Here is a 16276-nt window from a genome sequence, read left to right as displayed (position 1 = left end):
ATAAGTGTTCTCAATGTCTCCTGTTTAAAATCCTTTATTCACACAACACAGGGGAGCTGCTAGTGTAATGTGCAGGAAGTGTCACGTTGACACCCAAGGTGACATGTAACATATACGGGCAGGTCAGAGAAGAAAATAAAAGTAATCTGAAAGAAAACCCTCTATTTTCTCATTTTCAGGAGCTCTAAGGAGTAACAACACTTTCCTTCAGGATATTCATGAGTGAGCAAAGCGGCACCACTCAATTAAACATGTCACCCTATGTCACTCTTCTACTTTTTTAACAAAGTTAGAGCACTGATCGTTTAGTATTTTGCCTGATCAGGAGGCAGGGAATAGGTCAGTGCTCAAAAAAATAAACTAAAACAGAAGTTGGATGTGAAGAAGAGGTAGCTGTGATCCGGTAGGAGCATAGGAAGTCATCCCCCTAACCTGGCGTGTTCCTTGTTCCCGCACCTAGGCAGGAGTTGGGCTGGGTGTTCTGTGCGCTGGCCTCAATACATGCAGAATAGGTCAGTCCCAGGCACAGCAGTGCCGGTGGTGATAAACTTCCTGAGATGCAACTGCAGTTGTTTTGCGCAGTCTTCATCCCTGGAAGTTTTTAAGAATAAACTGGCTGAAGCACTGAACAGCGCGCATTACCCCTTAGCTAAGGGTGGACTAGAGATCTGAGGTCCCTCATAACCTGAATTATCCTATTATCCTGTGACCTGTACTACACTTCAACTAAGATTCTTGTTTTGTTTGCTAGGTAAGTTATCATAAATCACTCTTCAAAATCTGGTATTTTTAACCTTAACTGTAAAACTCTGCTTAGTCTTGTTAGGGCTTCTCCTCTCCAAGGTAACCCGTTGTTCGGTATCAGTCCTGCTGAATTTGTACTGTTACACCTGCACAGCTTCAGTCACAGCTGCTTCTGGTGAAAGTTCCTTTTCCTGAATTTTCCCACCACCGAAGGATGGCTGGCATTATAAAAAACATGATTTCTTACTTTCTGCAGCCTCTGTTTTAACATCATCTCATTTCTGCTGGCTTTGCAGTGACTTTGCCACTCAGTTTCCTAACTATTAAGATGCTGACAAGTACACACACACACACACACACACTGCAATATACCCTGGTAGTTCATTAATTTCCAGGTTTTACTGGCGTCTTCCCATTATAAATTCTATTTTTAAAAACAAAACTAAAGGAAATTAAACAAAAGCATAATAAATAATGCAGAAGCAGCTGTTTAACTACACGAATGCCTGGAGAGTATTAGACACGACTTCCTCCAGTCGTCAGCTATTTAATGCTCAGGATGAAGCATACAAAAGGTCAGAAGATGCTGAGATGTGCACTTAATTTGCAAACCTGGAAGATTTTTACTGTAGTTTTAAGGGTCTGATTTAAAAACCTTCAGGGGGAAAAAAGCAAACAGCAAACCGAAACAACAAACAAAACTCCCCAAACCCAACCAACATACAATCCCCCAGGCCTGTGTTAAGAATGCAAGTTTAGATTTAACTGCTACAGACCTGCAGTCTGAAAGATCAGGGTCTAGTTTGTGCTTTGGGGGTTCCCCCCGTCTTTACCCCCAAGAGAAGTGGCATATAAGCCACTAAAGAGAAACTAGTATTTCTCTTTCTGACACTTATGAGCAATGCTTACTATACAGAATATGATCGGAGTTACAGGAATAAAGTTATAATGAGTTTCATGAGTTTGTGTGATCAAGGCTGCCAGCTTTTGGCTCCTTCTCTGTGAGAGATATGCTGCAAGTGGCAGTATTTCTGACCTTCAGTTTGCCTTTCTAAAATTATTTTACCCAGCAAGAAAAATGTACGGTGCTAGCAGACAGTAACACTGCCTGTATAACACTGACAAAAAACGACAAAACCCACCTTACCTTCTTGCTGGAAGTCCTCAGCTAGTGAATGAAGAGATTTAAGTGTCTCTAAAAGCTCAGTTAAGTGCAGAAAACAAGCAAGAGCCAAGTCCCACATATGGCAGCAGTGATCTGCTTCCCCTTAGGAGTAACATCTGACAGGAACTGCTGCTAGTTACATCTTAATTTCTTTTAAGTTACGCTTTAACCCGTTGTTGCCCAACAAAACCACAAAGATATTTTTCAGAATAAGCCTCCCCCTTCCACATTGATGGAAGGAGTTTTATTTTAGTTATCTCAAAATAACTAAATCAGTTGGAGGTTTGCTGCAGAACTTCCTGGATATGTTGTTCCCGCTACTGATTCAAGAGGCAAGAATGTATTTCCTCCGAAATGTTAAGACATTCGGTAGAGACTGATGTTAAAAAAGAACAACCCTCCACTCCAATAACAAATTGTAAATGCTCTAATGATGTACTCGGCCATCAGCTTCCCCACAGTTCTGAGGTCATTATTGCACTAAAGCGTCAGTCATCAAATGGTGGGACAAGACCTGTATTTCAATACAAGTCCCAACCCGATTCTGCATCCCTGTTATATCTCATGGAGAAATAAAGCAGCAGTTCACTCTCCCCTTTATCTTTCAGATAGACACTTTTAGAAAGACATAAAAATGAGTTATCAATGCCACTATTAAAAGATTACACTGCAGAGCTCAAAAGCAATTGCTCTTATGTTAAGTACTGTGTTAACTGTAGACAAACTTACAAAACTGTCTTTGGAAGTTTTTTCTTGGTTGTTTTTTGGCATACAATGTAGAACAGCTCAATTTATTTAAAAAAAAAAAAAGAGAGAGAGAGAAAAACACCAACAAAAAATTTAATGGATTCTGCGCTCAAATAATATTGTTACAACAAAAATATACAGAATATACACAATACAAAAATATTTGGAAATGTACCATAGCATCTTACCTTGCAAATATCATTTTGTTTTACTAGCCCTTAACGGGAAAGTATCATTTGTTCAGGATTTTAAGGCAGAAAATTACATTGTTTAGTGCTTAGTGTTTAACACTTGGATGTGTTGTTAGCATTAGTAGTATAAGCAAAAGAAAAGCTGCATAAATCTAGCTTTATTTGCAAACTAAACAGACACTGTGGGGGAGTCAGGAGACAGTCACTGACTAACGTATCTATTAAGCTCACTGGAAATTAAGGTACTTTTGCTACTTAAATCAGGCCTAGGGGATATTTTGTGCTCTGTGTTGTAAAGTACCCTGAAACATAGATTTTCTGTACTACTACTACTACTACTGGCATTTCAGAAATACCTCATTAGAAAGCTTTTTCCAATTAAAAACCAAAGATTAATGGTGACATTAAAAATACATTTACCTTTAAACAAGCATGGCTTCTGTCTTATGCGTGATTCTTTCTTTATAATGCTGCAAATGCACTGTTTTCCTTTATAACCAGCTCTCAGCATCAGTGATTGCGGAAGGAGTTTTTGAGTTGTATCACAGAGCACTGCAGAGCAGCCACTACTATAAAAGAAACAGACAGCAGCAATATTCAAAGAGGCTAAAACCCCAGAGGTGCTGGCCTTTCTTCTCTAGATCCCAGTTTACCTCCAGAGGTTGCTGGTGTTGAACTGCATCCATATTCTCCAGTTCCACTTCGAGCAAAGCCAGTGGATGGGGGTTCCAAAGCAGCTGAGCTGAGCTTGAGCCTATATAAACAGAAAGACTCCGAGCTCTTTACTCACTGAAGTATGTGTGAAAGTCCTACCCACGATCCTGTGAGATTAAATATTGGCACAAACCAGCAGCTGCCTTCTGAGGTCAGCAGATAGCGGTTATTTTAGTACCAGCTCTGAACGTGTCAGATTCCATCCTTCACACCCCAGTTCAAATTGAAACTATCTAATATGATTTAAAACACATGGGCAGTATAATCCATCAGAAGGAGCAAGGTCTTGGGATACAGTATCCCTGAGCTTTATTTCAAATCCAGCAACCCTCAGACAATGAGGCCTCCCCCTTCCCCATTGATAAAATACTTCCTACTGCTAAAGGAGCGAGTAGTCAAGAACCACAACACGCCACGTAAGTGCTAAGATTCCTCATCAACTGATGGGGGAAAAGTGACATGAGATGTTGTCTTAAGAACTCAGCAAAAGTAAATCCAACAGCATTTTTATGACTCCTCTACACCTCACTCGGAGACTGTTTCTGGTAACCTCCTCTCCCATCACTCCATTACAACCCTCCCCCTCCTCCTTCCTATATTATTACCGATGTGTGTAAAATTAATCTCTACAGGTCTCCAAGCATCTAAGAATAAAAGGTGCAGTTTGCAAGCCCCATGGGCTTTGATCTACCTGGTCTCCCCCTCCTCCTTCCTCCCCGTGGCTGGCTGAGCCACTTCTCCCATCTCTCTTCCAGGACGAGGGATCAGCAAGAGGCTTGGAGCCGGACCCCACCTCTGCTATCACTGCGCTGCCCGCAGTGTCCCTGAAGGAGCTCTACCACCAGTACCTCAGGCTTCCCCAGTCTGCATTACTGCTCCCTAACCCATACTCACTGGACCAGTGCTGCAATATACTTACTAAGCCCAGCATAGAAATGGCTTTTTTCCTCCCAGGTGTTGTGTCCTCACTCAAGGACACAACCATGAAATAACTTCCTCTAATGTGCACTGTTCAAATCTGTACATTGGTAACACTCCTTGCCTTTTGCTCTAGCACTGCACATCCATGAGGTTCAATAGATTCACATTTTACCCAACTGATGTAAAATCCTGGCAGCAGCTGAAAAAAACACAAAATAATTACCAAAAACCGTCCCTCAGTGGACAATTCCTTCAGGAACACATTGCTGACTGTGACAAGTTGGAACCACAAATGAGCAGGATGGAGAATATTACATCTCCTACATAAGCCAGCAGCTTCAAGGACATCTGGAGGTAAAAGAAAAGCCTGGTTGCTATTAGCTCTCTGGTGCTGCAGCACTCTGGCACTCCTGGGTACACTAGAAAGCATAACTAGATTTCCTGATACTCTGTAAAAACATAACAAGTTTTCACAGTGTAATTTTAGTGATTAAAAAAAATAATTATAAAAGCTTAAGCACTTTGTGCTGCTCCTGACTCCATGAGCTGACAGATTCTTAGCAGACAACAGGCTCTGTGTACAGCCTGCTCTATGCAAAGGGAGAGATTTCAGCTCTGATGAGCAGGAACATGAGAGAGTTTAATTTCTTCACCCACAATAAAACTAGTACTGCTTTTATGGGGCCTTTCTGATCCCCAGGGCTTCCTCTGGACTTGCTCAGACAGGGCATGGGGACACAATGAAAGTCAGAAAGATGAACAATGTGTAAAAGAACAACTCATAAGCTCAACCTCAGAGCTGTTTTCAACCAGTTCATGTAAACTATGTTCAACTATGGAAGAGTGCCTGGACTACTCTGTTCAGCTCCCTTCTGCTCCTGAACAGAGGCAAAAGATATGTTGCCCAGGGTCAGGCTGATGAAGAAACTGGTGACCCTTGAACTTGTAGCTTGCTGCTTCACCCCAGAGCACACCACTGACAGGCACCTCTCCTGAGGAGAAACTGATGGGCATTAAGTAGCTTTCAGTTGAGAAATCAAAAAATAAAATGCAATATATACTATCCCATGTTAAATTATAGGCAAAATAATCTGGGCTTTGTTGCGATTGAAATTTTCTACCAAAATATTCCAAGTTTTCCTAAAACTTCAGGGGAACTCCCATTTCTGCTCACCTCTGTTTTAAAGGCATCTGTAATCAGAAAGGCTTAGCAATAGTTGAGGAAAGGAATGTCCTCCTTACATGTTAACCATGCTTCTGTCAGTGTTTTCCCAGCTCCCTGCTCTCCTGCTTGCCTGCTGCTCCCCAGGGAGATGATCTCCACAGCTACGAAACTCACTGGACCAGCACCTGAAAGGATGCATATAAATTCTCATGACTGCTTTGATTAGGACCCAAAGTGCAGAGGTAAAATGGCACAGGGAACCCATCCCCTTCTCCAAAATGAACAGCACTCTGACCTTTATCCCTTCCTCTTGTCCCTTGACCCGAGGGCCCATGAGCACTATACTAGCCATGCAGAACAAGGAGGGTGCAGTTGCCCTCAGAGATCCCATCCCTGTGCACAAAGGTGGCAAAAATTGTTTCTTTTGCAGGTAAGGCTTATTCTAGGCTGTAGAAACATTTATTTTCTCCCCCACTCCCCTTCCCCTAGGCAACAGGAGTTTTACTAGTGCATAGCACTAGTTCTGCTCTGGGAGCAGAACTTCACCGTTCCACACCAGAGAGATTTTTCCCCTAAGAGGCAAAGAAGGGGGCACCTGATAAGCACTTGCGAATGTCCCCTCTAGAAAGACAGACTCCTACTAGTTTGTGGTATCACCTGGCAGCACCAATTACACAGCTGAGAGAATAAAGCCTACAATACAGAGACATTTTGCTACAGAGCAAACACAACTGCTACAGTGCCTGTGAGATGTGCTGTGGAAGGCTGTGGTGGCTGGTGCCTGGGCACCAGTATGCAAATAGAAAAAAGGAAGAGAGCAGCTAATCTGTAAGAGACTCCTAGGGCTGCTTTATCCAGGCCATCAAACTAGCTGGGTAAAGGGGAGAGAAAAGGAGGGCATCCACATTCCTGAACTGTAGTTTGGCACCTCTCTAAAGTGAGAGGCAAAATAACATAAGCACCTTACAGAGAAGAGTACCTATAAGCACTGCTTGTGCTACAGAAGTTCTACTCTGGTCCCCAGGTCCACACAGACAACTGTATGGACTGTACTACAATTTACAGATTGCTGAACCCTGGACTTGGCCAATGCTAAAGAAAAAGGCATCATTGCAACTAACCGTTGCTTGGAGCCCCTGAACATCCACTGCCTCTGGAAGAGGCATCCTTGAATTAGCAGACACTTTAAAACCAGTTTTATCAAGTTTCACAATGATCACTGTAACACAGTAACACTCTTTCCACTTCAATGGAAAAACAGTGCTACATACAACCTGATTTAACTCCACTGACTTCAGTGGACAGATTTGGCCCCAAATGTACTGTATGGCTGTAAAGACTAGATAGTACTACCCCTATGCTGCTACAGGTGATCCTGGTCCTACTTTTCTAGTAAGAACCTGCTGGAAGAGTTGACAACCTTGCTAGGAGCTCATTGCAGGCCAGGTGTTAGATCAATGTGGCCAGAAATCGAGTAAGAAGAAAACAGCACCTGATTGTCAGCTGATAAACACAGTTGAACACTTGCCCTCCTTTTCTCCATCCCTCCAAAAAGAAAGCCCAGCCACAATCTCTAGCCACAGCAGGCTTGAGGGGTGTGTGTGTAGATTAATTAAAATCAAGTGAAACATGCACAGTAAGAGTCACCTCTGGCTGGGTGTCCACAACGCTCTAAGATTCCCAAGGTTTATAGTGCAAAACATTTGACCTGTAAGTTGAAGACCAGTCTCCATCACTTCGGGTGATCAAGTTCTGCTGATTGCTTTGAAAGGTGCATAAGACAGGTTTCACTGTAGGCTAAAATATCTTAGGAACCATTCAAGTAATTAAACAGTGGCACTGGTATGGCTGAACAGTCAGGTGTGTCCATAGAAACCAAACCCAAGCTGCCTGTTGAGTACCATGCGAGTCTCTAATTAGTAAATATCTGCTCTTTTTCCCTTTCAGTGTTCAGTAACATTGAGGACATTTGTTCAACAACTGGCCATAATTCCAGCACTGACCTGGAAAATATAAATATTTCATATAAAATATTGATGTGTGCTAACAAACCAAGTGATAAGTGCCCAGGTACAAGCTGCCCAGTGGGAGCCCTGGCAGTGGCGAAACTGCAGGGTCCAGGCCAGCCAGTATTACAGTACCTGCTAGATTTGTGAACAAACTGATCAGCCCATTCTTTCATGAGATCTCTAAGCATCTCCTCCAGCATACACTTTTGTTCAAAGGAATCATCCTCCCCTAAGTTAAATATAAAAATAGATCCTCCATCTTCATTCGTTTAACATAGCTGACCGACTTCCACTCTTGCGTTTTCTGTCCTGTGTTTTCAAGGAGGGGGAGGTAGCTTTAGATCCAACAGGCTGTAGGCAAAAATGTTCCAGAAGATGGCAAACAAGACAAAAATGACATAAATAGAAAGGAAGATCCACCATAAAGTCTGATCTTGGAGTCTCTGCTCATAGTTCCTCAGGATGATGACACCAAGGGTGATTCCAACCATCACCCCTCCAAGGTGAGCCATGAAGCTGGGGTGTGGGCATGGTGGGTAAGCAGAGGGGTGAAATCGCAGCCACACAGCTCTTCCAAATTCAAAGCTCACTGGAACAAAGAAGGAAAAGTAAATTAATTGCCTAGGTCTACCCCTTCTTAAGTCCATCTTGCAGGCAGCGCTGCATCCCTGAAAAAATCGAGAGGGAAAAACTGCCTTGTATGGTGAGCACAGGGAAGCTGGGAAGCTGCGGCTATGTGAGGGTTGTGGTGCACAGACATGAGGTGAGGTCTTCACAGTGGTTGGTAAGTGGTCTAGTTCATGGGAGTGTAGGTAGATGGGGGAATATTCTACCAAAATTTATACCAAACCCATAAAATAAAAATAAATTTTTAAAAAAGCGTTACACTTTGAAGACAATTGTCTGTGATAAATACATGGCTTAGTTTCCTTTATCACACCACCCTAGGGATATGGCTGGAAGATAATTCATTAATATGTGTATAAAACCATTGCCATCCCAGATAGGAATTGCTCTGGGAAACCTACGTATTATCATTACAGAAGCACTGCTTGTTTGTGAATTCAAAGACATTTAAGTCACAGATCTTCACAAACGCCACAAGCTACAGATGCTGGCTAACAACAAATCACCATTTACAAATGCCTGCGTTGAAAGCCAAAATCTGCATTTGACAGCAATGTGGTGTCTGCTGCCAGAAGGTCCAGCTGCAAGTTCCTACCAAACCTGCTGCAAAGACAAAACTCTCTGAATCAGCACAAACTCTTATGAAAAGGACAAACAAAACAGGATTGTGTGTGCATCATACTTACTACAGATCAAGGCAACAGCCATGCGCAGCAGTTTGAATTGGCACTTCATTCCTGACCAGTTCTGGAAAAAGAGACAAGAAAAACAAAGTGATGCTGCATGCAAACCTGGAGGGATTTTAGATTCAGGTCTATGCTGGAAGAGCATCAAGGACAACCATTCCTTGCAACAAGCCCCTTTCGTTGCCTTTGCCACCTGGCTGCGAACGCTCCACTCACCACACCAAACCCAGATCTGTCAATCCCAGAGGACATAACCATAAAGGACATATTGCAGACATGTTCAAGTTACAGACTTGCCTGGCAGTCTTACTGACTTTCCTTGCCTGAGCCCCAGCTGGTGTGGTGTGGTCCTTGGCTGGCCTTGCCGTCCTCCGTTCTTCAGATAGACTAATTTGTAACATGTTAGTATGATGTTTCACCTCAAATTCTGACTTCTGAAAATATGTGAATTTACCTACCCTGCAAAACCCTGTTGTATTAGGCCACATCAAACAGAAGTATCTTAACTAGTACCTAGCATTCAACACAAGCAGCATTCTGGTTAACATCACAGAGCTCATCATGGTTCACTTGGAGGCCAAACACTGTCACCTGTCAGGTAATTTTTCAGTGCATTCAAGCCCTACTGTGCTTTTCCAGCACTACTGCCTGTTACCTTGGGCTCCCTGAAATTCTGCAACTCAGAACTGCTTGGCAGAGCACACACAGATAATAAAGATCTCAATAAAAGCATACCAAGGAAACAGTGCGTAAGAAAGCCTGGATTTGGACTCCTCTGTCTTCAGGCTTGGTCATTAATCCATATAGTGGAATAAGAATCTCTGAATGATAGTCAGAAATCCTGGGAGAAATGTTTAAATTCCTCCTTTTCCACTTGCACAAAATTTCCAAGCAGAAAAAGAGATCATGTTCTGGGGAACTCAGATGTATGACAACATTATTATTAGGTGACTAAATGAAATTTTGCCTGTTGAAAGCAGTATGAGATACCAAGCTAGCCAAGCGTCTTGTGAAGAACTCCCTGTTCATCACACTGAAGTAATAAAAAAATGCTTGTAAACTCTTCAACCTATCTTTAATGGCACCCAGTATCTTTCCAGCCTGCTGAAGAAATATTCTGCAATACATATTACATATACTCAAGTTATATGTGGGATCTGTCTGTAAATCCCTTCTGTGACTGCAAAAATGCAATCTCTACACAATAAGCAACTAATTTTCTCTCTCCACAGAGACACCTAACCCAGTCAGAAGGCTCTGAACTCGATTAATACTGTGCTGCTTCCTTCAGTTTTAATTTCTATGTAGCTGTTTTGAATTCCTCCCCTCACGCTTTTCCTTAGGGTGATGTGCTTTATTGCTTCCCCCTGTTGGTTATTTTATGTATTTATTTCCAATAGTATTTATTTGTACAAGCAGGAATGTTTTCATTTCCTCTGGACCCTCCCCACAACAGTCCCTCCTCTTCCCAGCACATTCAAAGCAGCTGTGCAAGACTCTGTGCTTTACCAGCAAACAGCCAACATGTCTTTCAGCATGTGGAAGCATCACATCTAGATACTAATTGAGCAGAGAGAGAAGAGAGGGAAAGAAAAGGATAAAACCTCCACCAGAATGGAAAAGGTAGTAATTTCAGACAAGAAGAGAGACAGCAGATATTGGAGAAATATAGATGCTAAGAGCAATGAGTAGTAAAATGTTTTAAGAAGTCTGGGAGGGTAACTGATGAAGACACTCCACACACATCTGCCAGAGCCTCTTCCTTTTCTAAAGCAAACCAAAATTTCCTCCAGTGTCCCCCTCTGACCCTGTGAATCCCTGTGTGAAGAAACCCTGTGTCTGCATTACCACCCTGCAAGACAGAGGAAACTCTCTCCTGCTTCTGTTGGCCCAACGGCAGGGAAGACAAATCATACTGAAAGTGACTGTATACAGGGAGGCATTTTCCCATATATACACCTATATATACCACATACACCCTGTGGTATAGAGGTAGCCCCTTTATTCCCTATCTCTCTGCCAGCCATTCAACTGTCTTAACTTAGACAACAGCCCCCAGCTCATTCATGCTCCAAAAAGCTTGAAGACAGCAAAGGAGACCTATTCTGCTCAGGAAATCACTCGCTTTCCCTGCTTCCACCTGCTACAAAGGCTGCCTGGAGCAGCATCATGTCGCAGCCCGCTGACTTCACTGCATACAAGCGTAAATAAAAGGTTTTCTTTTAGGCTGGAAACCACACACGTAGGTTTCCCAGCACCCATTTAACAGACCTTCTGTCTCTACTGCAGCTGACCTGCATTATCTTCCCACTCATACCCAGGGGAGGACACATTACCATCATTTTTATGGTTACTCTGCTCTGATATTGCTGGTACAGGACGGACATGCAACCCCGTACCACCTCGCTCAGCAAAGCCATTTTTGCCAGCTTAGCAGTCACATAGGCAGACATGCGGGGCTTTGCCACCACCTAGCTGAGGACCTTGGATGAGCTCCCGTTTCCAGGTCTTAGAGGAATGACAATGCTGGTATTTACTGACTGACCTTCCTAAAGTACTTCATTAGGTGAAAAGGCAAAAAGATCATCACTGGTATGCCCAGGGCTCAGCTTCAGTCTGGGTTTTACAAATGGTGATAAGGAATATTCTGCACACAAATGCACAAAATACTAAATTTCCTTAGGTACCCACTAACATTACATAGCACAGACAGACAGAAACACTCTGCAACTTCTGCCAAGCCAGTCAGCTCCTTGTTTTCCAAACATTTGTCAGCCTGTGCAAGGAGAGCTGATAGCACAGAGTACTGATAAATCTTGGATTACCAGCATCTTTGGCTTGCCACTCATCAGGGTACCAAGCCACCAACTGCAGTGTCACATTTCCATTCCAGGACCGCACCACTGAGACGAGACTCAACTGGGGCAAACTCTGAATGGCCAACAGTTGAGCCGGGCCCTATTTCCAATCCCGTTGGGCCACCAGACCTGGCTCATTTCCAAAGAGGTTAGACTCTGGGTACTCACCATGACTATATTGGCCAAGTGAGCTGAGACAAGAGCATACACGCCTCCAGAGGAGCCCACCACAGGTGCAGTCATATCAGCTACTGACACTGCCAAGGACCCTGGGAGAGAGAACAAGGGTTTGTGACAATTGCCAGCCAAATAAACACCCTCTTTCCTACCCTACTTCCCTGCTACTGCCTGTTTTGTGCTAATTGCTGCAGGTCAGTAATATACAAAGAGAAGCCGGGGCCAGGGGTGGGGGGTATTGATTTGTGAAGCTAACTCAGTCCTGTAGAACTGCCAAGACAGAGACTGATCGATTCTTCTGCACCTAACTTTAAAAGCAGCCAAGCAAGGCAGCAATGTATCCTCAAACCTATGCTGCAAAAAGGCACTTACACCCTGATTAAAATAACAAGGAAGCAGGAGACAAATGTCTGTGTCTTGTTCCTCACCTGAAGATAAAATGGAAGTAGCTCCCATGCTGGCAAGACAAATATTTGCACATTGAGAAGGAACTGGGGACTTGTAACTTAGCACAGGCCTCCGATCAAAGCACAGCCTGTTATAAAACTTCCAAGTAATACTAGCTAAAAATAACCTGGATGGAGGCAGTAAACACAAGATAGCAAAATGACAGGTCAATCACATAAAAGCACCACTAATAACAATACATCCAAACAGACACTGCTTCTCCTTATCCCAGATGGAGGCTTGGATCTTCTCAAAGCTTCTTTCATTGCAAACTTTAGGAGGAATTTAAGAGAGAGACAAAGGCAGACTTGGTGTCACAAGGCAGGGATAATGACAATCTTTGTGACCAGTGTGAATTGGAAAAAGACCCATGGCAAATCTTGAGAGCGACCTCAGTAATGCAGAATGTAACAAACTTCTTTGCTAATTGCTCAGCTTCTGGTCAAGAAAGTGCAAGGTTCCACCAGCCAGCTCTGCTGGCAGCTCCCTCCTTCACTGTATGGCCCTGAGACTTCTCAGACCTTAAACGCTGCCATTACGGAAAAAGTTAATGAGAAGTTAAGAAAGAAGCAATGAGCACTTGCAGTTAAGTCCCCAGACACTGCACAGAGTCTTTCAATCTCGGCCTCAACATGCTTTCTTAGTAAAGCCAGACAAATGAAGAAAAAAACTTCATAAAAATAGGGAGTGGCCATTGCAGCCCGTGTCTACGTTTTACTGTTTATTCCTGATTTAGGAGCTGTGTTATCTTTATATTGCCAGATCCTCAACATAAGTATGCCTCTTCCTCTCTCTCCTGGCACATGTCAAAGAATAAAGTATGCTTAATAATTGGCTAACAATTCAAACAGGTAAAGGTATCATGGGATGCTTTTCTGTGTGGGGCTGTCTGATCACATTTGTAGTTCCATCCTGCATTAAGAAGGGAAGTTTTCCCTTTCCATTTGGCACTGTCTTCCACAATTTATATGTCGTAAAGTGTGAAAGGCAAGCCTATGAGGATTTGGCAGCTTCTCTGAGAAAAGAATGGGATCATCTGTGTAGCAAAAATGAACCAATAGTGTTAGGTGGGCTAGTAAGCCTCACTCAGGCGCTGGCTACAAGCCTCCAGAGCTCTGGCATTCAGCCCAGCCCAACACCCAGTAAAACCTGCCTCTGGCCCTGCAGACCCTGCCGGCAAGGCCATGGCCACAGGACTGTGAGGCAGCCAGCAACCTGCAGTGCTTGCCTAGGCTCAACTGCAGCAGATTCAACGGTCACTTGCTTCGCTTACCTGGCACAGATGTGCTGCTGTGTGTATTTACACATATATAAATGAAGCCCTAGGGTTCGGTAGATGGATCTACGCAGAAAAACTTATGTTTGGAAAGTTGCAGACTGGGGACCTCTTTAGTTAGTGTTTATTAAAATAACAGGCAAGGGACAGTGGAGCTTGTCTGCTAACTCCCTTCTCTGCATTAAATAGAGTGATGTTTGTACCATGCCTAGTCCTGTGTCCTAGTCCCATTATTCTTTCCACAGCCTCTCTCCCAGAACGTAGGATTTATTAGCACCCATTTTACAAAAGCTTTTGCTGCTCATTACAGAAAAAATAAAATTATGTAGCTGGGAAAAAAATCCACTACCACAAATCTTGATCTAAGACAGTCAGTCATTGTCTGAGTTCCACTGTGAAGCTCTTAGCTGTTCTCACACTCTCCTCCTGTTTTAATTAGATGTTGATCTATTGTCAGCTAACTTCCATCACCTCCAAACTGCTGGAAATGCCAAACATAAATAAAAGCAATACAGCATAAACTAAAAATCAACCAAACCCCATGACTTTATGATTAAATTAATTTCCAGATTTCTGTGCACTGTTCACAACTTACAACCAAGTACTTCTTGCTTACTCAGGCTGTTGAAAGCAGACAGCACAGGACAAATGCAGTAAGAACTGGCACAGGACCTGGGGAAAAAAAATCCCCAACACTCTTCGTGCAGGGATGCCTGTGATGCCACCTTTCCTCTAAGTCTCTGTGAGACACAATAGGAAAGGAACAGCATGACCTCCACATTCAGAAAGACCATCTAAAGAAAGGCTATTTTAAAGTAACAGGTTCTTGGTGCTTTTTTAGCAGGTCTCCAAAACACAGAGCCCATGGCTAGTTAAAAATGTCAAGCTGTAGCATATTTCCCACTTCTAGCCTCCAAAAGAATTTCAACACACAGATCAGTGACTGCTCTTCTCCTACACCCAAATATCACAAAACATTTCTCCTACGCAAGTCAGCAACAGACCATTTTCAGATGCTTCTCCATCTGGGGCATCCAAAGGCATCACCTACCTGCCACAACTCCAGCAACGTACACAAAGCTGATCCTCGCAGCTCCATGCACCATTTCCAGGGGAATCCCAACCAAGAGCTGAAGGACAACATTGAGTCCAAGGTGTTCTATCCTGCGGCAAGGAAAAACAACAGTTGTCCTCTTTTCTAACTCTTTGTCTCCCTTTTCTACGCTTGAGAGAGAGATATCTTGGAAAGGAAATCAAGCGGCACCTGCTTCGTAAAAGTAGATTGTAACACTGGGTTCAGGAACAATGGTTCCTGAAAAAATCAGACTGAGAGCTGTGATGTTTCTTCCCTCCTTGCTGCTTTTTCATTATCTTTTTCATATCACCCAGGTCCCTTCAGCCAAAGACCACATAGCATGTTTGGTTCTTAGTGAAACTTTTTTTTTTCTTTTTTCTTCTTTTTTTTTTTTTCTCTGTTTGTTTGTTTGAAGTTAAATGACTTGTCCAAAAAAGCAGCAAGATGGCAGCAGAGCCTGGAATAGAAGCTAGAAATTGACCTGCCTCTTTCCTCTCCCCTCCTAATGAAACAGCCTTTCCCTGCACATATTACACTGCCATGATGGGGAGAGGATATTAAATCAAGAGCACGGTAAGCCTAGCTGTCCCAAGAGAGCTGCCGTTTCCTTGTGACACGTAATGCCACTTCACTGTTTGTGCTATCTGACCCTCACCCTTTACACTATGCCTACTCCAATATGATCATAGAATCAGAGAATCACATAGGTTGGAAAAGACTTTTGAGATCAAGTCCCACCATAATACCAGCACTCCCAAGGCCACCACTGAACCATGTCCCTAAGCACCACATCTACGTGCATTTTAAATACCTCCAGGGTGGTGAATTCCACCATCTCCCTGGGCAGCCTGTTCCAATGCTTCACCACCCTTTCCATGAAGAAATTTTTCTTAATATCCAATCTAAACCTCCCTAGTGCAACTTGAGGCATTTCTTCTTGTCCTGTTGCTTGTTATCTGGGAGAAGTGACCGACCCCCACCTGTCTACAGCCTCCTTTCAGGTAGTTGAAGAGAGCAATAATAAGGTACCCCCTGAGCCTCCTTTTCTCCAGGCTAAACGGCCCCAGTTCCCTCAGCCGTTCCTCAGAAGACTTGTGCTCCAGACCCTTCCCCAGCTTTGCTGGCCTTTCTCTGAACACGCTCCAGCACCTCAACATCTTTCTTCTAGCAAGGGACCCAAAACTGAACACAGGATTTGAGATGCAGCCTCACCAGTGCCAAGTACAGAGGGATGATCGCTGCCCTGGTCCTGCTGGCCACGCTGTTTCAGATACAAGCCAGGATGCTACTGGCCTTCTTGGCCACCTGGGCACACTGCTGGCCCACGTTCAGCTGGCCATCAACCAGCACCCCCAGGTCCTTTTCCTCCAGGCAGCTGATCATGGTCAGAATGGGAAGCAGAGGGCACTTTTATCTCTGGTTAGGTGCCTAGTGAGACACAAGGTGCATTCACTGAAGCTCTTTATTCACTGAC

The 16276-nt window shown here is 43.6% G+C and overlaps 1 protein-coding gene across 1 annotated transcript in view; it reads right to left on the bottom strand.

The window, feature by feature from the left end:
* Positions 1–113: 113 nt before the first annotated feature.
* Positions 114–16276, bottom strand: part of RHBDL3 (rhomboid like 3) — a 73164-nt gene continuing 57001 nt past the window's right edge. Inside the window, exons 7-10 of the mRNA XM_055794172.1 lie at positions 14779–14891; positions 11996–12096; positions 8970–9030; positions 114–8245 (exon numbers count right to left, since the gene is read on the bottom strand). Of these exons, the coding sequence (XP_055650147.1) occupies positions 7974–8245; positions 8970–9030; positions 11996–12096; positions 14779–14891 (547 nt within the window). The 3' untranslated portion in view covers positions 114–7973. The remainder of the gene's footprint in view (positions 8246–8969; positions 9031–11995; positions 12097–14778; positions 14892–16276) is intronic.

This window comes from Falco peregrinus, chromosome 2, assembly GCF_023634155.1.
Source record: "Falco peregrinus isolate bFalPer1 chromosome 2, bFalPer1.pri, whole genome shotgun sequence".
NCBI classification, from domain to species: Eukaryota; Metazoa; Chordata; class Aves; order Falconiformes; family Falconidae; genus Falco; species Falco peregrinus.
The sequence above is the reverse complement of the archived record's forward strand: the minus strand, read 5'-3'. Positions and strand labels throughout refer to the sequence as shown.